The sequence below is a fragment of the Drosophila obscura genome, unplaced genomic scaffold, assembly GCF_018151105.1.
Source record: "Drosophila obscura isolate BZ-5 IFL unplaced genomic scaffold, ASM1815110v1 contig_150, whole genome shotgun sequence".
In the NCBI taxonomy this organism is placed as follows: Eukaryota; Metazoa; Arthropoda; class Insecta; order Diptera; family Drosophilidae; genus Drosophila; species Drosophila obscura.
In genome coordinates this window covers 850,833-873,325 of record NW_024542736.1, presented here as the reverse complement: position 1 = coordinate 873,325, position 22,493 = coordinate 850,833, and the positions used below count along the sequence as shown (strand labels likewise).

General features: G+C 48.8%; 4 protein-coding genes across 4 annotated transcripts in view; 1 reads left to right on the top strand and 3 right to left on the bottom strand.

Moving 5' to 3' along the window:
- The window catches only part of LOC111073285 (A disintegrin and metalloproteinase with thrombospondin motifs 9), a 36,219-nt gene extending 26,042 nt beyond the window's left edge, over positions 1-10,177 (top strand). The window contains exons 2-17 of the mRNA XM_022365551.2: positions 2,164-2,599; positions 2,673-2,989; positions 3,143-3,693; positions 3,780-3,929; positions 4,000-4,158; positions 4,231-4,811; positions 4,879-5,058; positions 5,142-5,270; positions 6,060-6,283; positions 6,351-6,637; positions 6,712-6,913; positions 6,986-7,150; positions 7,228-7,404; positions 7,469-7,837; positions 7,910-8,575; positions 8,643-10,177. Coding sequence (XP_022221243.2) covers positions 2,164-2,599; positions 2,673-2,989; positions 3,143-3,693; positions 3,780-3,929; positions 4,000-4,158; positions 4,231-4,811; positions 4,879-5,058; positions 5,142-5,270; positions 6,060-6,283; positions 6,351-6,637; positions 6,712-6,913; positions 6,986-7,150; positions 7,228-7,404; positions 7,469-7,837; positions 7,910-8,575; positions 8,643-8,741 — 4,692 coding nt within the window. The 3' untranslated portion in view covers positions 8,742-10,177. The remainder of the gene's footprint in view (positions 1-2,163; positions 2,600-2,672; positions 2,990-3,142; positions 3,694-3,779; positions 3,930-3,999; positions 4,159-4,230; positions 4,812-4,878; positions 5,059-5,141; positions 5,271-6,059; positions 6,284-6,350; positions 6,638-6,711; positions 6,914-6,985; positions 7,151-7,227; positions 7,405-7,468; positions 7,838-7,909; positions 8,576-8,642) is intronic.
- Positions 10,178-10,783: 606 nt separating this feature from the next.
- Positions 10,784-12,491, bottom strand: LOC111073287 (actin, indirect flight muscle). The gene is made up of 3 exons (XM_022365554.2): positions 12,381-12,491; positions 11,074-12,014; positions 10,784-11,014 (listed from the first exon to the last, which is right to left on the bottom strand). Exons 2-3 carry the CDS (start codon positions 11,996-11,998, stop codon positions 10,809-10,811), a joined length of 1,131 nt encoding a protein of 376 aa, XP_022221246.1. The 5' UTR covers positions 11,999-12,014; positions 12,381-12,491; the 3' UTR covers positions 10,784-10,808.
- A 3,982-nt stretch (positions 12,492-16,473) lies between these two features.
- LOC111073257 (fatty-acid amide hydrolase 2-A) lies at positions 16,474-18,513 on the bottom strand. The gene is made up of 4 exons (XM_022365482.2): positions 18,285-18,513; positions 17,777-18,211; positions 17,019-17,714; positions 16,474-16,948 (listed from the first exon to the last, which is right to left on the bottom strand). The coding sequence occupies exons 1-4, from the start codon at positions 18,462-18,464 to the stop codon at positions 16,658-16,660; spliced, it is 1,602 nt and encodes a 533-aa protein (XP_022221174.2). The 5' UTR covers positions 18,465-18,513; the 3' UTR covers positions 16,474-16,657.
- Positions 18,514-19,651: 1,138 nt separating this feature from the next.
- Positions 19,652-21,927, bottom strand: LOC111073256 (fatty-acid amide hydrolase 2-B). The gene is made up of 6 exons (XM_022365481.2): positions 21,543-21,927; positions 21,221-21,446; positions 20,652-21,163; positions 20,456-20,581; positions 20,128-20,400; positions 19,652-20,070 (listed from the first exon to the last, which is right to left on the bottom strand). The coding sequence occupies exons 1-6, from the start codon at positions 21,711-21,713 to the stop codon at positions 19,777-19,779; spliced, it is 1,602 nt and encodes a 533-aa protein (XP_022221173.1). The 5' UTR covers positions 21,714-21,927; the 3' UTR covers positions 19,652-19,776.
- Positions 21,928-22,493: the final 566 nt, after the last annotated feature.

Genomic DNA, 22,493 nt, shown 5'->3' with positions numbered 1-22,493 from the left:
TTATAGCATACGGCAATATAAAGCGATCGGCTGACACACAAATTGCTTGTTTGTTTCCATTCCCAGTCAGGTGTAAACAGGTTTGTCCGTGGATGCTTCTCTGTTGCTGTTGCTATTGCTCTTTCTCTGGCACTGCCACTGCCCCCCCATCGAATTGGTCAATTAGTCAGAGCCCAGCCAAGCAACCACTTCGCCTTAATAATAAATTAAGCAGAGTGGAAACAGACCCTAAAATAAAGAAGAACGGCAAAGCCAGAGGCAAAGGCACATCCAGGGGCTGAAGCGACTCGGCGGCAGAAGGCACCCATACGCATTGCATTTGCATATTTATAAGGCTGCCACGAAACAAGTTAATAAGCAGCTCTCCCAACGCATGCATAACTAACAAATGAGAGATAAAAAACAACAAAAAAAACAAAAAAAAACAGAGTTCGCCAGAACGGCGCTTTAATTAAATACATAAAGAGCCGAGCTTGAGGAGCCGTATTTATCTTTTGGGGCATCTGCGGCATGCGCGATTTGCATTGCAAATCGCTGCGCACAGGCATTTAAGCACTGTATACAATTTACGATAAGCCTCACACCAAACAGTCGTGAGCAGGGGGGACTCGTTATCGATCCATCCACAGAATGACTTGACCGATAAAACTGCTCTTCTGAAAGCGGTTCATGCAAACAGAGATCCACCCGCCCAGTGACAGTGCAAACGTTGACTGCTCCTGTAGTCCAAACAGATCTTGAAGTTCCCAGAATGAAAGGCACAAACACGCCCAGAAAAGTATGCAATCAAGCTAAGCACTCGTAGATATCTGCCAACGCTTAGATAAGCTACAGCATGACCATATATATGTCTTTCATTCATAAATACATACGTATTATCTGAAGCTGGAATTACGCATGAAATGCGGTAGTTCCTCATCAATTACGTGACTTTCACCAACTGACACTATCTGTAGCTGGGGCACGGGTGGGATTATCTTCTGGTCGGTCGTTAAAACCGTCTCAACTCTATAGCACAGGGCGGCCGCAAGGCATTAAACTTAATTCGAATTTTATGGCGCATCATTTTGAGCAATTTTCAATAAAAACTAATTTTTCGACTTTCGGTGGCACTGCGCAGAGGTCAATAACTATTGACAGTTTGGAGGACAAGTTGAAGGTTTTATGCCGTAATTAAGATCTCGTCTATGTGGTAGTATTGCCATAGATTTCGAAATAGTTCCTCTATTTGCGGTCTACGAAATTCGAATCTACTCTAGAAACCGCAAAAATTGTTTAGAAAATGTGATCACATGCTCCACGTTGGATATCCCATTCGGATCATCAGTGTTCTTTGATCCATAGTTATTTTTGGCAAGCAAATCGTCTCGTCTTGAGACGAGACAATATATTTGCCATGGGCATGGGGGGGGGCATAAAAAATGCGTCGGCGGTCGCAGAGTTCATAGAGCTGCCATAAAATTATGTAAAATAGCTCGTCATTTAGCGGAATTAATTTGCTAATTTCGCGGGGGAATTTTAATTTATTTGCGCTGATACATGAATTGTCTACGGCAATATCGCAGAGGTGCCAACAAAGAGCTCTCACATAAATTTACAAATTAGAGGCATTTAAAATTTGGTTTTTGGTTTTTTTGTTTTTTTTTTGGCTTGCGGGGTACTTGGTCTTTTTTTTTTTTTGCTTTTGTTTAATGTCTGAACACACACACACAAATTGCCGCTGGCACACTTTACACCTCGGCGCTTGAGCATTTTGCTTTAAACAAAATGTGCAAAAAATTTGTATTGCCGGTCGGGCTGCAGCCAAAGGCCAGCAGCCGCCGGGGGCTGCTACCTCTGCCTCTGCATTTGTCTGATCTTCGTATCTCACAGGTGGTCAAGGTACGAGTTTTTTTTTTGTTTTTGGCCCGCCAGCGGCAGTTCATCAATAATTCTTTCAAAAGTCAATCACTCAAATCAGCCCCCGCCGCCACGATAGGCCGTTGGGGCAGTGGAACGTGCCCAAGAACTTATCTGGGCAGCTTTCTAGCCACCCATTAATCGAAATCCGCCACGAAGGTGTGAGAGAATGCTGCCACTCCACGCTGCACAGCCAGCACAAACGGTGCCCAGATCACAGCTCCAGACTAACCCCACTGTTTCCTCTGCTCCATTCCCTTGCAGCTCGTGCTGAAGAAGAGGTGTGAATGGTGGTTCTATCGGTACAAGTGCAGCCAAAAGATGTCCACACACTGGCGACAACACGCCTGCCTGTACGCCTGCCTGGCCACCTTCCTGGCCGCCATACTATTCATATTCTTTTACAACGGCCTGCCGAGCGGCCAGAAAGCCAGGCTGGAGCTGCCCAAGCGCAATCAGTCGCCAGCACAGTCACCACCCGCAGTCACACCCACACTATTCCCAGTCACGGATCCGCCCACGGATCGATTCAGCAACGAAACATTTGGGGCCAACGGCGACGCGGACGGCTTTGAGGACATTGGCAGGGAGGAGCTCAGTGCCTATGTCATACCCATCAAAGTCTACAACTATAGTCTCAACGAAGACGATTTGCTCTACGAATCGAAGCGAAACAACGACATAAATAGTTTCCTTAAAGGTGAGAGAGAGAGAGAGACAGAGAGAGGAGCTGCCAATTTTACCCACTTGAATCCCTTTCTGATCCTTTGCAGACACATCGCCCGCATTCAGTATGACGGGCACGTTCCGCAGCAGGTCGCACCAGATCTGGGATCCACATCCGGAGTACAATCTGCATGCATTTGGCCGCGGGCTGCATCTGGTGCTGCACCAGGACACCTCCTTCATACCGCACAATATGATACCGCTGATTCGTATACTCAGCAACCGCACCGATGGCGCCGCGACGGACGATGCCGACGACCAGGAACAGGACCAGGACCAGCAGCATTATTTGGGCTGCTACTACAAGGGCCACGTCGAAGGCGACGCCCACTCGGCGGTGGCCGTTTCGCTCTGCGGCGGCATGGTAAGGCCAACATGTGGCACAGAATGACCTTCGCAAAGCCATTTGCATCGCATTTACATTTCGCAAATTATGCTTATCAATATATCGCCGAATATGACTACTAATAAGCCATTACCCCCACTCCCTTCGTTTCCCCACCGTAATCCGCGACAGACTGGTTATATCAAAACGAGTTTCGGCACACTGCTCATTCAGCCGGTCAACCAGACCAGCAGCGACGAGGTCTTGCACCGCGTCTGGCGACACTCGCAGCGCAATGCCAGACACGCTGTCTCCGAGCTCGAGCTGGGCCTGGACCCACTGGAGCCGCTGGAGCTCGAACTCGAGCGACAGCTGCGTGACAGCCAGCCGCGCAAGTTGAAGCGCCGCAAGCGCCACTACACGGACATGGACAATCAGCTGTACACGCTGGAGGTGCTGGTGGCCGTCGACTCGAGCATGCTCAGTTTCCACAAGGACGATCTGTCGCCGTACATTCTGATACTGCTGTCGATTGTCTCGAAAATCTTCGAGGATGCCAGCATCGGCAACTCGATTCGCATCTCGCTGGTCAACCTGATACTGCTGCCCGACAGCAACGAACGACACAACTCCAGCAACGAGATGCTCAAGCACTTTTGCACCTTTGCCAGACGCACACGAACCGGCACGACCAGTGCCAACCAGAAGGTCTACCACTACGACACGGCCATGCTGATAACGCGGTAAGACAGTGTTCCGCCCACTGGAGAGGACAGGACGGGGAAGGTCAGCTGGTTCACACAAAGTTACAACAAATTTTCGATTGCAGTGAGCCGATCTGTGGCGGCATTCCCGGAAAGAGCTGCCATATGCTGGGTCTGGCCGAGCTGGGCACCGTTTGCAATCCCAGATCGTGTTCGATTGTCCAGGACACTGGACTGCCTGCTGCATTTACCATGGCCCACGAGCTGGGTCACATGTAAGTCGCTTCAGATCTACCTGTACCAAAAGAGAGATTTCTGCAACAAAGCAACAATCACTTTCCATAGCCTGAACATGCCGCACGACGATGACAAGCAGTGCCAGCCGTACAATACTAAATCTGGCAGCAACAAGGAAATGCACATCATGTCCAGCGTTATGGGCATACACATGCATCCGTGGTCTTGGTCCAAGTGCTCTCAGCACTTTGTGTCCGAGTTCCTTGAGTAAGTAGACGAATCAAACGAATCAATCGAAGCAAGGAAAATCGATTAACATCTGCCATTAATCAACTGCAGGAAGACGGACAAGTCCTGTCTGGAGAACACACCCTCCTCGTACATACCCAATGAGACGAAGCGGCTGCCCGGTGAGATTTACTCGCTGGACAACCAGTGCGAGCTGATTTACGGCAACCAGAGCACCCATTGCTCCATGGAGGCGGAGTGCCAGCGGCTGTGGTGCAACCGGACGCACACGAATCCGCACGACCAGTGCCGTTCCAGCAACCTGCCCTGGGCCGATGGCACGCCCTGCAGCCAGAACCGCAACTGGTGCCAAAAGGGCAAGTGTGTGCCACGGAAGGGTGGCCTGTTGCGCCCGGTGAACGGCGGTTGGGGGCCCTGGACGGTGTTCACGCCCTGCAGCCTCACCTGCGGTGGTGGCGTGCAGGAGTCGCACCGCGACTGCAACGATCCGGTGCCCGATGACGGCGGCAAGTACTGTGTGGGCAGCCGCAAGAAGTATCGCTCATGCAACACGCATCCCTGCCCCCTGGGCACACCGGATCCGCGCGAGCAGCAGTGCTACGACATGAACGGAAGAAACTTTAACATTCAGGGCATCAGTCCAGCCTCCAAGTGGATACCCAAATACGACAGTAAGTAGCGCCTGCAAAGCATCGGACATCAAGCATATATCTCAACTGACTTTGCCCTTTGCCACAGGGGAACCGTCCAATCAGTGCAAACTCTTCTGCCGCGTCGACAACAGCATCACGTTCTTCCAACTGAACAGACAGGTCGTGGATGGCACCACCTGCACCGTGGACAGCTTCGACAAGTGCGTCAATGGCATCTGCCGGCCGGCGGGATGCGACAATGAGCTAAACTCGTTTGCCAAGCTGGGTATGTGTACCGAACTCCACTCCCTCTCATTAGTCAGCTGCTCACAAAATCTAATAACAACAACAAATCATATTTCCGTACAGACAAATGCGGCGTTTGCGAGGGGCAAAGCGACACATGCGAGGAAGTTACCGGAAATCTGTACGTTTCCGACCTGCTCAAACTGAAAGACCCCACCAAGACCCTCTACTATGTGACGACAATACCAAAAGGTGTGTACCCTCCCCGCCCCTGCCCAACAATAATTTGTATTCGCTGTTGCCAGCGCAGCACCAAAAAACAAACAGAAACAAAGTAACATTTCTATAATTAAATGTTTTTGGCTAATTTCATAAGAAAAAAAATGCTAATGCTAATGGTTAAATGTTTATGTTTTTTGGCCTTAATTTGAAAATAATTTACATACGCACTCCATGGCACATGTGCTGGCCCCATTCGTTTGTCGATGCTGCTCCCCAATCCGCGTAACCCTTGATACGAGTATGAATGGGGGGATCTGCGGGTCGTCAGGTGAATGCAAGTCAGAACCGAACCGAACCGAACCGAGATGCACGTACGCACTGATAACAGAGCCGCATAACTTGCTGCCTCTGCGGAAATTTCTAGACTGCTGCCGGGGTCATCACAGTTCGTAATCGCTCATTAATTACAAATCGCCTATCTGTGGAAATCGCAGCTGGCGCCACTGGAAATCTCTTAAATGCCAGGCCAGGCCGTTGCTATAATCAATGACACACACTCACACACACAGCGCACGAATTTAGAATTTTTTTTTCGGCTGCGATGCACTTTACATACTTTTACAGCAGAAGTTTTTCTTCAAACTTTTTTTGTAACACCTGCCTGCAACACTTTGCAGCACTGGAGAGTGTTCAGTTGCAGAGAGAGAGAGATGCCAATCCGTTTGGAGAAATTTTGTTCTACTGATATCAATCAAAAATCTTGCATATCGATATCGAACTTCGAAAAGCTCAACACAAAGTTTTATTGTATATTTACAGGTGCGTCAAATATCGTCATCACACAGCCTGGCTATCCCGAGCAGAACTACATTGTGCTGAGCGATGAGAGGCGTGCGCCAATCCTCAACAGAGACGTGGTCAAGACATATTCGCTGAAATTTGTTTATGCCGGTGTTACGGTAGAGTACAACGGCTCCAACAGTACAGTGGAGCGTGTGAACACGACCTACTCATGGAAGCTGTCGCGTGATCTAGTTGTTGAGGTACACACGAAGTCCGTGCAATGGGAAATCGCGTATTAATCAATACCGTGCTTTATTTGCCTGCCAGATCATTTCTATAGACCTGAGTCCGGCCAAGAAGCACGACACAGTGCTGATTTCGTACTCCTACACCATTGACAAGCCGATGAGCCCTGAGGCGGCGGCGGAGGTGGAGATCTATCGTTGGGAAATGCAGGCATGGAGCACCTGCGATTCGCTCTGCGAGGGCAGAATGTATCGTCAGCCGGCCTGCGTTAGCACCACACAGGGACTGAAGGTGGCGCCGCAGTTCTGCGATGCCACAGCCAGACCCAAGGTCGAGGATCGCAGCTGCAACATGGAATGTCGGCTAACGTAAGTGCATGAAATTTCCAATTAGATTAGAAATTAGATTTCACTATGAACCTCGTTTCCCGTGCATTTTGTAGCCTTAATGTGACCAGCATATCGGAGTGTTCGGCTGCCTGCGGGGAGTTGGGAACGCGCGAGAAGAACTTCAACTGCATACAGACATTCCCGGATATTCAGCGTTCGAATATTGTGGATATGTCTTATTGTAAGCTCAAGTTTGAGGTCGAACGCCATGAGAACTGCCGCGAGGGCTGCTGGAACTATTCGGAATGGACAGCGGTGAGTAGTACCTGCAAAAACCTACATTCTTCAACTGATTGAATGTCTCTCACTCTCTTTATTGGATGGCAGTGCTCCAAGTCGTGTGGCACAGGCACACAGCAGCGCGAAGTGCGTTGTTATCTGGACAATGCCCACGTCAGCGACGATCTGTGCAGTCCTCGCACGAAGCATCAGTACAATGAGCTGCTCCATTTCTGCAACACCGAGCCGTGTCCTGTCCGTACAGAGTCACCGGTAAGTCACATCAGAGAGGAGTGTCCAGTTCCAGTGGATACCTCTGCTAATGCCCAAACCCATTCATTCCCATACAGAACGCCATTTCGCTGAACAACTGGGTGACTGGAGAGTGGGGTGACTGCAATGATTGGTGCAAGAAGAGCCGCTCCGTGAGCTGTTCGAATCCCTACCGCCTCGGTTGTGACCGCAACAGTAAGCCCAAGGAGGTGCGCAACTGCTGCCAGATCAAATACACCAGCGAGTGGAGTGAGGTGAGTCGAGCTGCATATAATATAGTACATATATATAAATCTCATCCTCCTCTCATCTCCGCAGTGTTCCGTGCAATGTGGCGAGGGGCAGAAGCGGAAGCTGCAGCGTTGTACACGTGTGTACAAGCCTGAAGTGCCGGGTGCGCCCAAGCGTAAGGTGTACATCAATGACTCGTACTGTGTTAGCCGAAAGGTGCGGCGGCCAACGCTCCGCACAACCACAAAGACGTGCAAGATCAACTGCAAGTGGATTACCTCAAACTGGACGACTTGCCCGGCGGACTGCTCCGAGGAATATCAAACGCGCTACGTTCGCTGTGAGTCCTGGCAGGGCGACAGCATAGAGGAGGGCCATTGTGTGGCCAGAAAGCGCCCACCCAAGCGTCGCATCTGCAACAACTGTGTGCGACGGCAGTCCAAGGTCATCTCGGAGGTAAGTGGCAGGGCTACAGCCCATGGAAGTACAAGACCCTTAGGTACTACCATCGATTCTCCCTTCTTGTAGTGCAACTGCGATGGCTACGAGACGCGTAAGGTCGTCTGCTACGACTCGCGAATGAGTCGCATAGCCTGTCCCACGAGGTCGAAGCCGCAGAAGCACAAGTGCCTGCCCCCGCCCAGCTGCAGGCGGCGCAGTGTCAGCAGCAGCCTCAGCAGCAGCGTAGCGAGTGTCCGCGGACCGCAGAGCTGCCTGGATCTGCAGCGCATGTATGGCATGTACAAGGATGGCGAATACACGCTGCTGGTGCGGCAGCAGCAGGTGCGCATCTACTGCCATCACATGGACAGACGGACGCCGCGCGAATACATAAGCGTGGAGCCGCAGGAGAACTATTCCATTTACTACGAATACAAGACCAAACTGATGAACAGCTGTCCGCCCGACTCCCGGGCCCACGAGTACTACAACGACCAGAACTCTGGGCGCACGCACTTCAGCAAGCTGCGCCTGAACATCACCGATCTGCGAATCATCGATAATGATTTCGAATTTGCCGAGTCGCGGGGTCAACGGCAGAAACTCGGCTCCGCGGGCGACTGCTACAACCGCAACATGCAGTGTCCGCAGGGAGATTTCTCCATTAATCTGGAGCGTACGGGCTTTGCCATGCGGCCCGGCACCGTTTGGAACACACATGGCAACAGGGTGATCATGAAGCGCAGCAGTGGGGTAAGTAGTCACTGATCCTCATCAATGTCGCATCGGTCTGTAACGATCTCTGCTCTGCCTATTGCAGTTTGACAGCGCGAAGCTGACGCGAAGAGCATTCTGTGGTGGCTATTGCGGCGGATGTTTCATTTCGCCAACGGCGGGACTTTACCTCGATGTGCGATGATCCGATGACAACTGAGCGGATCTTGGCCAGTTCAAAGTATGGGCCTAAGTAGAACCCAGCCGTTGCTTGGCGCTTGTGCATTTAAACAGCTCGACTTCTTCTTCCACTGCCAATCTGTCAGCATCAAATGCACCGAATTTACAAGAACTTGAAAGTATTAACCGGTTTTACGAAATGGTTCGAAAACCCCATTGATCTGGCCAAGGTCCAAAAGTGAGTGGTAGTTTGTTTTTCCTTCCCAAATCGGTAATCGGGTCTTCGTCCCGGGAAGGACCACGAAGGTTAACCTTCAGAGCAATGCCCTACCGTTCCAAAAACGAGAAGCTCGCACCTGCTGCTGCAAAAAGGTTCTGAGGGTTAACCCTAGCCAAGCATTACCGAGCCATCTACAACGATAGAATAGACCTCCCGTTTCAAACGGGGACAAGACGAGGCCACCACCACCCACTGACGATCGTTAAAAGTTAAAAGTATTCTCGAATATTAGTTAGGAGCCCGAACAAAGCGTTAACTGCAATACAACCTACATATTTATGGGAGCGTGCGTGTAAATATATTATTAATTTGCTCGAAATTAGTTATACACATTATGGCCATTTAAAGCAATAAGAATTGTACAAACATACATACATAAAAACATGCATACATACATATGTATGTACATCAATACATACCGGGGAATATGAGCGTATGTATAATTTATTCGATAAGATTGAATTTACCAAAATACAATCCATAAGTTGGACATTAACCAATAGATAGTATACATAGATACATACATATACATTTAACGCTTATTTATGCTTACAATACTTGCAATGCTGGTCTGTACAATAATTGTATTTGTTAAGCTACGCAATTAATTAGTTAAGTAACCCAAATCTACCATAGATATAGTTATATATACCTAGAGATATTAATTGTGCTAGGTGCTAACGAATAATGGTAACTAAAACGAAATACTCATATTTATATAGGACAAAACACCCAAGCCCAAACCCAAAACCCAAAATCAAACCCAATCCAACACAAGCCAAAACTATTATTCATCGGACTAACACTGCTGAACGAACAGTTTCAATAAATATTAATCACTGCCAAAAACCTTATACTTTATATCCGCAGAGTACTCGTAGCGTGCCAGGGAATAGATGCAGGCAATAGGCAGAATAGAACGAGAAAAGGCATTTACGATTCAACAGAGCAAAGGTACACTAGAAGCATCCATCTAGCCATGTCAGTCCGTCTGAGTGCTCTCTCAAGCATTGATTTATTTCGCTGCTCCTTGATTCTGCTTCTCTTGTCATCTGCTGCTCCTTGTGATAGGGTTTCATATTTTTCAAATTGAAATTGAAATCACTTGTACATTGTGACAGACAAACAAATCTGACTAGCGGGTAAATCATTCTTACTTGTTAGTGTTGAATTCATTGAATTCATATCCCTATGGCCTAAGTCCCGGTACTAAGTATCCTCGCTGTATGTTTTGGATACTTTCGTCTTACATTCTAAGTTCATTGATAGTTGATACGAATAAAACTCTTTTAACAAATTATTTAATGTGAATTAAAGGAATTTCAAAAGCTGTTTACCAACCAAAAACTGTTTTGTTTTTGCACCTTCAGTTGTGGGTTGTGGGCTGTGGGTTGTGGGGTACGGAACGTACACGGGGGCTGGTAATAGAAAAGTGTTTATTTATTTATTTAAAGTATGTATTTCATATTTTTAATGGAAGTTATTCAATTGGCTTTCATTACACTGATTAGGGGCTGAAAGCACATTGCTGATATACATTGGATGTGGTTCATTGACGATAGCTACACACAACGACGATTTCTACCAAAAGTTCTTCACAATACAAATCTTCGGGGTGCTATTTGCAGAGTTAATTTCAATGATGGATGTGCTCTGGCAACAGGAGGTTGTCCCTGTGCCTCGGTTATTAATCTGAAATGGATGATAATTGTGCGATGATGGCATCGCTGCTCTTGTGTATCACTGTGAGGGCCGACGGTGTTGTTGCTGTTGTTTGTTGCCTTTGGATATCTTTCGCGACGTGGGAAAGATTTAAAAGCATTTGCGGTGAACAATGCCGGGGCCGGACTCATCGTACTCCTGTTTCGAGATCCACATCTGCTGGAAGGTGGAGAGAGAGGCCAGAATGGAGCCGCCGATCCAGACGGAGTACTTTCTCTCAGGTGGCGCAATGATCTTGATCTTGATGGTCGATGGGGCCAGGGCAGTGATTTCCTTTTGCATACGATCAGCAATACCTGAAGGACGAACGCCAAAAATTAATATAAATTCCAGGTATGGGTTGAGTAGAGCTTACCTGGATACATGGTGGTACCGCCGGACAGCACAGAGTTGGCATACAAATCCTTACGGATGTCCACGTCGCACTTCATGATCGAGTTGTAGACAGTCTCGTGAATGCCGCACGACTCCATGCCCAGGAAGGAGGGCTGGAACAGGGCCTCGGGGCAGCGGAAACGCTCGTTGCCAATGGTTATGACCTGTCCGTCGGGCAGCTCGTACGACTTCTCCAGGGAGGTGGAGGCGGCAGCGGTGGCCATCTCCTGCTCAAAGTCCAGGGCAACGTAGCACAGCTTCTCCTTGATGTCGCGCACAATCTCACGCTCGGCGGTGGTGGTGAACGAGTAGCCGCGCTCGGTGAGGATCTTCATCAGGTAGTCGGTCAAATCGCGACCAGCCAAGTCCAGACGGAGGATGGCATGGGGCAGGGCGAAACCCTCATAGATGGGCACAGTGTGGGAGACACCGTCACCGGAGTCCAGCACAATGCCAGTGGTACGACCGGAGGCGTACAGGGAGAGCACGGCCTGGATGGCCACATACATGGCCGGGGAGTTGAACGTCTCGAACATGATCTGGGTCATCTTCTCGCGATTGGCCTTGGGATTGAGGGGTGCCTCTGTCAATAATACTGGATGCTCCTCGGGGGCCACACGCAACTCATTGTAGAAGGTGTGATGCCAGATCTTCTCCATGTCATCCCAGTTGGTGATGATGCCGTGCTCAATGGGATATTTCAGGGTGAGGATACCACGCTTGCTCTGCGCCTCATCACCGACATACGAGTCCTTCTGACCCATGCCCACCATCACACCCTGGTGGCGTGGGCGACCCACAATCGATGGGAAGACAGCACGTGGGGCGTCATCACCAGCGAAGCCGGCTTTGCACATGCCCGATCCGTTGTCGATAACTAATGCACCCGCATCATCGTCACACATCTTGGCAGTTGATTATCTGGAAACCAACAAAAAACAAGGCACTGTCAATTTTCTTCCGTACTTTGCTGTTCGATCTTTCTCTGTCCTTTTTGCGTAAAGTTCAAAGAACCCAAATTGAATTTAATTAAACTAATTGGAATTCAAGCGACTGTTGATCTTTTTTCGTCTCGTTCCAATTTTTTTTTCAAACCGATTAATCGTCACTTCAAAAATAGATTATGCCCTTTCAGAAGGCGGATGGAATGAATGATCCTGTTTGCAGAATTCTTTGAGATCCACTTAAATAATAAAAAAATATTCCTCGCATGGATATGTGCTGTATGTTTGAGTATCCTTGATGCTGCCTGACAGCCGCCCAGCGATCGATCGCACTCACACACACCTTTTAGGCGAAGCAAAGGATGTAATTAGAATTAATTCGCACGTTGACGATTCTCGTTGACGGCTAGACTCAACAACAAATGGCACGCCGTGCGGTCTGTCGTGCCTTTATATTGGGGGCTCTCGCACGAGGAGATTTTTGGCTGCCCGCGGGCAGTACTCAGAGAAAGAGATGCGCGCAGCTAGTGCGAGGCAATCAACTCGAATCGATCCATATAAGCCGTTTTCTTTGTTCTGAGAGAAGTTCGAGATATTTGGGGTATATGCGGCACATGAAGCCCCTTCGATTATGTAGCAAGGATCTTTACATTCTCTGATAATACATAGTGCTTAGCTATATCGTGGGGAAGTCGTATAACTTTCTTCCAGCTAAACCGTTTTTACAACCCAACCCTCCATGCCAATTGTAGGGGAGATATATAGAGAGAGAGAGAGAGAGAGCCAGAGTTAGATAAGAGAAAGACACAGACACACGGACACAACTGATAAACAAATGTGCGTGACAAGATTTGGCCACCACATCGCCAATCAATTTGCTCTGGTAGTGGGACATTGGGCGCCCGCCCCACCCCTTCCCGGCATCACCTCCTTGTCCACTGCGGTGGCCGACGACTCACTCGCATCGCATCGAAGAGAGTTCAGAAAATAGAAACGAACCCTAGAAGGACCGGCGCAAGACAATTGGCATGCCATGCCATGGTACGTGGACCCTGAGCAAAACGGATAGAGAGATGCACAGGGACGACGGGAATGGCAGGCAGCGAGACGGCACCGAAATAGATGCGGCAAGCAGAGCGGCACCTATTAATCAACATCAAGGTTGATCGAGATCTCCGAGCAGCGCGGTGCTCGAGGAAGCGGCATGGCATCCATGTCGCTGCCACAGTCCCGAAGTTGCGAAATTACCGTGCCGTCCATTTATCAGAGCAATTAACACTAGTCCGCGTCGACAGCGATGCACATTCTCTCATTATTTTCGTTTCGTTTTGTTTTATTTGCCTCAATCAAAGTGTATTTATCCTTTTATGTAGATTTCATTCTTTTTTCGTAGCTTTTCTATTTGGATTTTTTGATTGCTTTGCCTGTTTCTATTTATACTTCGCGGGTCTATAAATATTTTGCCAATAGTTCGGAAGTGAATGAGTGGCATTCTTTTTAGTAATTGATTTATTTTCGCGTGTCGAACCTCAAAGTGTTCATGTGCATCAAAATGGCGTGATACCCTCAGAAAGGGTGTAACCTATTTGCCTATCCGCTTGCAACACCATCAAATTATCACATTTACATGACTAAATAATTCTACCAATTACCATCAATATCTGGTCTGACTTATGTCAGATAATTGGCCCAACTAATGCCATATTTTCATCATGTCCTGAAGATAACATTTTAGGAATGCTTAGCAGCTCAATTTAAAGTTAGATAAGATATGTATTTGGTGGCTGATGATCCGTCAAAAAATGCCAGCATGGATCATGAGGATCATGCCGGGTGAGGATCTACAAAAAACCATATCAGAGGGGAACATGGTCAACTCTAACTTTACGCGAGCCTAGCGACACCCAAGTCCTTGTTGGGACTTTCTCGGCAGGGCAGCTTGTTGGATGGTATATTGGTGAAACTAAAACTGGAAACTATTATTCAGTATAAATTTCCAAAATGAGCGAAAATTGAGATTCAATTGTATTTACAATATAAAGAACCAATAAAAAATTCGAAAAAAATAATGTTAATATTTTAAATAAATAAAAATGGATTTTTAAAAATCATTTGGTTATTCTTAAGCCGATTTTTTTTTTAATTTATTATTTCTTTTCTTGGTTTGCTTGCGGGGGGGGGGGGGGGGGGGGGGGGGGGGGGGGGGGGGGGGGGGGGGGGGGGGGGGGGGGGGGGGGGGGGGGGGGGGGGGGGGGGGGGGGGGGGGGGGGGGGGGGGGGGGGGGGGGGGGGGGGGGGGGGGGGGGGGGGGGGGGGGGGGGGGGGGGGGGGGGGGGGGGGGGGGGGAAAAAAAAAAAAAAAAAAAAAAGGGAGGGGGGGGAACCCCCGGATTCAACTGGTGCTGTTGCTGGTCAAGTGATCGCTGTGCAGCGGAGGATAACCTCGATAAGTTGAAAATTGCCCAGGGCCCCAGACCCCGTGGAGGCTGCAATTATGGGGCTGCTGGCTGCCATGAGGCAGCAATTTGGTGGGGAGCGAAAATCGGGGCACACCTCCATGGGGCCCACGATAATTAGCAGCGCCGCTCGATCTAATGAGGAATTTGAAAGTGGCGACGCCTGCTAGTTGCTCCCTGCTCCTGCGGCACACCCCCCACCCGTTGTGATATGACATATATACTCGTACCGAACCATTCGTTTTTAGCCATTCCACGCATGTCCGTCCAGCAATTTCACCGCTCGCTCTGTCGGCGGCGGCGGCGGCGGTGGCGGCCTTTTCCTAAGGTCTCTGTTAGTGCCACGTCATACGCTGGGCACCGCGCATGCGCAACCAATGTGACAGACAGGTGAGTGGGACGCGGCGGTAATCGCGCTTGAGTGACGAACTGGCATCGCCATGCAAAGCCAGGAAAAACCTTTGGCTTGGCTTGGGAAAAGCTCGTCTCGAGGTTTGAGGTCTGGAGCACGCGATTCAAAAACTAATGGACTGCTCCTCCCGGCTACCGCTCGAGGGTCATTGTCATCGCATGCAGAATGCAGACTTTAAGACAGCCATGCCGTTGTCAACTTCGCGTGGCGACTGCAGCGGTGGCAACGGCGGCGAGTCTCTAATTCAATTAACAGTCAACCCGACTTGATGCATTCTCGGCCCCACACACAGCCGCTGAGACACCAAAACAACTGGTGAATTCCTGGCGACGGGCGACTGCAATTTAGGTAACGGCAATTCTGCATTTAAGCCATATTTGGCGGGTTCTGGTAAGTGTCTCCGTCGCCGTCTCCTCCTCCAGTTGCCGTGATTGACAGCCGCAAGAAAACTCGTGGAAATTGAGGTGTTGACGGATTGTCAACCGAAAAGGATTTGGCAGACTAATGCCAACTGCCAAGCAGTGGAACCTCTCGTGTTGCGAAAACTCCATCAAGATCACAGCTAGAGGGGGAATAAGAGAATCCATCGGAAAATTTAGTTTTACGAGAAATATCTTTAAAGTTAAATAATATTAAACGATAATATTAAATAATTTTCCAGTTAATTGCCATATTTGATAGTTGATATATTTCAAATTCGACAAATCTGCAATTTCTTTGTGTAGTGGCGCCCTCTATTTTGTGAAAATAGGAACGTCACAAACGCCATCTAGCCGCCAAATTTAACTACGATTGGTTCAAAACACTAGCGTGTTTTTTTCGCAACTTGTGGTGATGTAATTATCAATGTAATAATCTATGTAAAATTGTGTAAAATACATGTAAAATTTGAAATTTTTTTTCTGTCTTTCAAGTAAAATTTTTGTAATTTTCATATGGTATATTTTCAACATTTTAATAGGGAAAAAACAAAAAATAAATACGCTCTTCTTAAATTTTTACCGTTAAATATTTAATTAATGCCAGCTAAATTTAAAAAAAATCAAAACAATTTTAAATGTAATTTTTACTGTAAAACTGTGGAAAAAAAGATTTGTTTAAGAAAAAAAAAAAAGAAGAGTCCGTGCACGCTTCGAACCGAGGACCCCCGGATCGGAAGGTCTCGACTTAATCCACCGAACCACGCTTTGCTTGATTTTGCTGTGCATAATGCAGCATTTATTCCAAAGTGGCGCAAATAAAAAGAATTTCTTTAGAAAAAAAAGGTAATGCAGCCCAGCGTTTGAGCCGAGGGACCCTGGATAGAACGACTTGACTTATTCCACTAGACCACATAAATATGTATATAGATGAGTGGTCGGCACACACACTTCCTCGTCAATATTGTACATAAATAAAATATTTCTTTAAAAATTGTCGCATTGACTCTTGTCCCGTCCTGGTCAGTGGCGGACCGGGACAGGGGTAGCTCAAGCTCTCATCCTCGCTGCATACGGGCGTATCCGTTGGTATATTGACATCCTGCTGCATGGATAGATTCAGCACCGCAGGCGTGAGCAAACGCATCAGATTCAGAGCCTGCTCCAATAAAACTAGTATTGGAGACTTTAATTCAAATTAAAAGCATTCACAACACACTTCAAGTGGCACCCATCGGACTGTGATCATGCTCAGTCTCATGGGTACATGGGTACAAGCACATCCAGCAAAGGGACAGACACGCCAAGCCTGTGTTTCAGGCCTCAAACGTTCATTTAATCATCAAACTCGTGTGGAGTGGGTGGTTGCCAACCGCCAAAGGCCCTCTCCAACTCCACTGCCAGGTGCAGGCACAAACGATCCTGATGGGGCGCCGCAATCACAGAGAATCCGATGGGCAGGCCTTGCTTATTCAATCCGATTGGCACATGCGTGACCGGCAGGCCGAGAACGTTAAAGATCAGGGTGTAGTCGATGCCCCACAGCGGCAAAACTGTCCACTTGTGCCTGGCTGCCGGCGAGCTCATGGTGGGGAACAGCAGTACTCCGTTCTCGCCCAGAAAAGTCTGTATGTTGGATCAGAAGTGGCATTATACTCCATCGGACATTGCATTGACACGCTAATTGGCCACTTACGCTGAACTCTCCAATGAGCGCCTTCGACTCTGCGAGGTATTGCTCCATTTGAGGGCGCCTCATGAAGGCCTGGCAGCGGCGCATCAGTTCAAAGATCAGGGCGTTGGTTGTGTAACTCGACTGGCCGCGTGTGCTCCGCAGCAGTTCGCCCAGAGTCTCGCGCACTTTGCTCGACCCCTCGGTCGGCTCGGCCTCCAGCAGGTAGTCCATCTGGTGCATGTTCGCAATCCCGGCCAGCGCCATCTCCATGGAGTTGCGGAGATCTGGCAGCTTGGCGCGCTGCACGTCCAGGCCGAGGGTCTTCAGATGCGCCACAGCCTTGCGTATGGAGTTTTGGATCTCACCGTCCACCGACTGATGCATCCATCCGTTGATGCCCTCGAATCCCAGGGCATAGTGGATCTTCAGTTGGCTCAGCTGGAAGGGTTCCCGCAAGCGCAGTGCGGCTGCCTTCTCGCTGCCAGCCATCACCTCGAGCAGATCGGGTAGATCCACGGCGAAGCGACTGATGGGACCCTCCACCAGATATTGCGCAAAGTCCTTTGCACTCGAGTTGGGGAAATGACCGGCCACGGATACCACTCCGCCGGACGGCTTGTGGCCAAAGATGCCGCAGTACAGACTGGGTATGCGAATGGAGCCGCCAATGTCTGAGCCGATACCAAAGAGCGAAGCGCCAGCGCCATTTAGAGAGCCCTGGAAGGAAATACATTCTTTCATCACAGTCCAGAGTGGAAGAGAATACAGTAGTAGCTCACCTCACCCCCCGAACTGCCGCCGGGCGTGCGCTCAAAGTCGTACGGATTGATGCAGCGGCCATTCAGCATGGTGTCCGTCTCAATGCTGAAGCAGTACTCGGGTGTGGCAGAGACCAGCAGTGGAATGGCGCCCGCACAACGGATTCGTTCCACCGCCTCGCCATCGTGCTGCGCTTTTACATTCCTTCTGGCCAAACTGCCCACAGCGAAGGTCATGCCGCCCAGGGCGCACGATTCTTTCACTGTTACGGGTAGTCCCAGCAGCGGGAGATCTTTGAACAGCTTCTCCACATCGGTCGCGTTGGCTATGCGGACATCAGCGGCGGCTGCTTCCTCCAGAGCTGCGGGAAAACGAGACTCGACCAAGGCATTTAAGTGCGGATTGACCGCCTCGATGCGCTCTATGTAGGCCTTAACGAGTTCCACGGAAGTCAACTGAAATGTTCATCCGATAATGAAAGTAAGAGATATGATTTTTAATTTTTTTTTGCCCCTCATCGATTCTTACCTGTCGCGTACGCAGACGCTTGCGCAGCTCCTGGACGCTCAGCGTTAACAGGCGATTCCTTATGGGCGGCAGGAGGGTTTTTCGTGCTTTCGGCGGATACCAGAATCTGTCCAGCAGCGGTCCGAGTATCAAGGCGATTGCCTTGACGGCAATCACAATTAAACGCAGAAATATTTCCATTACAGCTTACAGCACCGCACGTGATGGGGAACGGAGAGGCAATAAATGGAGGAGACAATGCACACAAAAACTTTTCGATGCAAAAAGTATATATACTTATATTTATGTATGTATAGCCAGCAGAGAGGAGTGATGAGAGCGATCAAAAGCAAGCGGTAAACGAAAGCGAGCGAGAGAGAGTTTATGTATAAACAGTTTGTGGGGCCAGCGAGCTTTTTCACCAGCTGTTGATTTAGACTAAATAAGAAGTCGTGCGGATTCGATATATGTAGTTTATGTGTGTACAATTTATTTGGAATAAGTAGGCGAAATTTGGGGTGCATAGGTGCAGCGAAAGAGATAGCGAGACGTGCCGGTTGATCAAACCAAAGCGATGTCGATTGAAGACGCAGGGTCTGTGCAATATGCAAGAGAAGTGAGTGATAGATCTAGACGGTAGAACGTAAGTGCAATAATGATTATGATCAAGTAATGACTAAAAGAGGGTAGGCGGATCGAATTGCCGTGCCCTAATCCAAGCGATGGAAGCTCGGGCTGCTGCTGAGCCGAGTACGAGCGATAGATAAAGAGAGAGAATGCGAGTGAACAGCATAGATGCTGCCGACGCAGTAGCAAAATGAAGAAGATATATAAATGAAGATAAAGAGAACGGCCGCTGCGTGAGTAACAATAAGCGTTTACAATATTTATATGCAGTGGGCAATGCAAATAGCAAACAAAGGGGGGAATTACGTTATTTTGCGCCACTGGCTATTATTTAGGAACCAGGTTGGGGTACTTCAGGCTGGAAAACCAGACACAGTTTCTTTTCGACATTTTCACCTTTTGAAATTCGGCATTTAGCATACGAAGCAGTTCCTTTTAATTTGTAGCATTTATAGGGAAAACTATTCCCTGATTTCTAGTACCTGAAAGAGTGGCTATAAATATGAATGAATAATATATGAATGAGGCGATAAACAGAGTAGAAACGCAATAGTAAATTTATTTCTTGACATGTAATATCCAAAAGTGTTAGAAATTTAAATTAAATTCTCAAATTAATGGAAAGTGAAAGCATTTAAGGCTAAGAATAAGGAGAAAACCAGTCAACTTTTATCTTTTATTGGCCTGTAATAATTATAATCCTCAGATTGTCGTGAATCAGGGTAGATTGGTGGAATGATACAAACTCATAACGATGGTAATTACCATTTCGACTTCAAGTGCCGGCCAGGTCATACGACAACGAGTACATATATTTAGTAATCCGACAATGAACTTTGAAACAATCAAATGAACTAAACCAAAAACCTTAACCTAACTGGAAATTTCACTTAGAACGAATTGCGTGCGGCACGGGGGGCACCCAGCCCTTGAAGACGGCCTCCAGCTCGGCAGCAATCTGGAGACAGAGCTTGTCCTGGTAGGGAGCCGCCACCACCTGGATGCCAATGGGCATGCCGCGCTGGTTGAGCCCCATTGGCACGTGGGTGGCTGGCAGGCCGAGTACATTGAAGAGCAGCATGTTGTCGATGCCCGTCAAGTTCAGCACGGAAGTGTTGAAAGCGAGCGCGCTCGTGTGGAAGGTGGGCAGGATGAGGACGCCGCGATCGCCCAAAAGTTCCTGTCAAAGATTTGTATAGAGAAATGTGTGATGGTTTCGAACTTCAGCTGAACTTACAATCATGTGGTCTTTGATCTTGGCCACCTCATCGCGATACTCCTGCATATTGCCAGAGGCCATGAGGCCGTTGAACCGCTGCATCAGCTCCACGAACATGGCCTCCTTGGTGAACAGCGAGTGCCCGATGAGGCTGTTCATGAACTCGATGATCAGCAGGCGCATGGAGGGCGGACGATCGGGTCGCTGTGTCACAATGCTGGGAATACCCTTCAGATCCACCAGCGACACCAAGGCAATCTCCAAGGAGTTGCTCAGGAAATCCAGATCCAACTGCAAGGGGCAAATTGATAGATCAAAGTTTTTGTTTTGTGTCAAATTTGGTTACCCTTTTGGCTTGGATGCCCGCTTTCTCGAAGCATTTCACTGCTTTCGTGACGGCCAGCTTGATCTCAAAGTCCACCACGGGATGGGTGAAACAGTTCAGGCCGGAGTAGCCGTAGGCGTAGAAGATCTAATGAGTGGGAAACTGACTGTCAGAGAGAATGTCTTTGATTTTAAGATCAGGGTAAGTCAGAGCTCACCTTTATGTCCTTGAGGGCCACAGGTTCCTCCATCTTCAGCTTGTGCTTGTTGTCGCCCGCCATGATCTCGAGCAGCAGCGGCATGTCGCGGGCAAAGCGAGTGATGGGTCCAATCTGCAGCATGTTCGGGAAAGTCTCGTCCGTCAGCGAGTAGGGGAAGTGACCCTTGACCGATGTCAGACCGCCCGTCGGCTTGTGCCCAAACACACCGCAGAACATGGCCGGCAAGCGGATGGAGCCACTAATGTCGGAGCCCACACCAAAGGTGGTGGCGCCGCAGCCATTGAGTGCTCCCTCGCCACCGGAGGAGCCCGCCGACGAGCGACGCATATCGTAGGGATTCAGACAGCGACCGTTGATCACGTTGCTCGTCTCGAAGCTCATGCAGAACTCCGGCGTGGCGGAGACAAGCAGCGGTATGCCGCCGGCGGCGCGGATCAGCTCGACAACGTCTCCATTCTTGACGGCCTTCATTTCCTTGCGGATAATGCTGCCCACGGCATAGGAGAGGCCTGAAAGGAGCGGGCAAATCAGTTGGCAGTAGTTTCAGACGTACCTTGGTGACCTACCCTTAACGCCGCACGATTCCTTGACCGTAAATGGAATGCCCAGGATCGGATAGCGCGTGAACAGGGCCACCCGATCGAATTCTGTGCTGGCACGGGCTATGAAGTCATCGGCCAGCTGGGCATCCGTCAGGGCCGCCTTGAAGCGCTCATCGACGACGGCATTCAGGGAGGGATTCACCTCGCGGACACGTGCTATGTACGCGCCGACCAACTGAACCGAACTAATCTGGAGGAGGGGGGAGATGGCATTGACATGCAAATGGCATGCAAATGTGACAATTGCTGGACATGACGTTATACGTTATTTGAGCCAAAGACTAACCTCGCCGCGACGCAATTGGGTGGCCAGCTCAACGACGGGCCTGGTCAGCAGCGGATCGCTGATGGCCGGACAGTTGGGCAGTCGGCGGACCATCACCAGATCCAGTATCTTGTTCACCAGCATGCCGAAGGCATTCACCACGAACGCGAGCAGCCGCAGGATGATCTCCATGTCAAGCGATTATTCCGATGTATGGTATGGGCAGTGGGGTGGAGGGAGGTGGAGGGTCTGGGGTCACCGAAGGTGGCCTAAATTCAAATCGAAAGAACTTTGAACGGTGTGACGGAAGTGGACGACTTGCTGCGACGGCTGTGGATGTGCTGGCTCTGGAACACCACCGAACGCATTGACTACGGATCGCGGACTACGCGTGTCGATTCCAAACTCGAACGAATTTCATTGTTTGAATTCGAATTTGATTTTAATTCCAGAGTAAGTTTCAGCTGGCATTTTCCAGCACTCACTCGTAAAAACAGAGGGCTGCCAGCGCAAAAGGAACAATGAATGGAGGAGGAGTGGGAGATAATCACATAAATGAATCACATTACTCAAGTGAATAATTCGGAGGAGTTTTGTTGTTGTCATGAAAGATGCATTTATTTGTGTATGTTTTATTAGTAATCATTTAGTTATTGTTACACTTATCACTTACGTGCTAAAGGAAAGTTCAACAAATGCAAAACACTGTTAGCACATTAAAACTATTATTTCAAGAACACAAAACGGATATTGAAACGGCTATATAAATCCGATCATAACAAAAATACATAACAGGGAACAAAGTACAGGGGAACTTGGATACAGTAAGGTAACGGGACAGCGTCGAATGATTCGTCGAATGAGAGTTAACTCAGTTAGGCAACTTGGTAAAGGCGCGAAAGAGACGTCTATACGTATATGTATATGTATATGAATATGTATTGTATGTATTGTATGTTTTGTTCTTGTTCT

Bases quoted from the DNA above. Each gene is read 5' to 3' on its own strand.
- LOC111073256 (XM_022365481.2), bottom strand. From the start codon at position 21,713: ATGGAGATCATCCTGCGGCTGCTCGCGTTCGTGGTGAATGCCTTCGGC. The intron at 21,447-21,542 runs GTTAGTCTTTGG...CCCCTCCTCCAG, and splicing joins CCCAATTGCGTCGCGGCGAG to ATTAGTTCGGTTCAGTTGGT. The intron at 20,071-20,127 runs GTAAGTTCAGCT...AATCTTTGACAG, and splicing joins AGATCAAAGACCACATGATT to GAACTTTTGGGCGATCGCGG.
- LOC111073287 (XM_022365554.2), bottom strand. From the start codon at position 11,998: ATGTGTGACGATGATGCGGGTGCATTAGTTATCGACAACGGATCGGGC. The intron at 11,015-11,073 runs GTAAGCTCTACT...TTCGTCCTTCAG, and splicing joins CGGTACCACCATGTATCCAG to GTATTGCTGATCGTATGCAA.
- LOC111073257 (XM_022365482.2), bottom strand. From the start codon at position 18,464: ATGGAAATATTTCTGCGTTTAATTGTGATTGCCGTCAAGGCAATCGCC. The intron at 18,212-18,284 runs GTAAGAATCGAT...TGAACATTTCAG, and splicing joins AGCGTCTGCGTACGCGACAG to TTGACTTCCGTGGAACTCGT. The intron at 16,949-17,018 runs GTAAGTGGCCAA...TCCAACATACAG, and splicing joins CGCTCATTGGAGAGTTCAGC to ACTTTTCTGGGCGAGAACGG.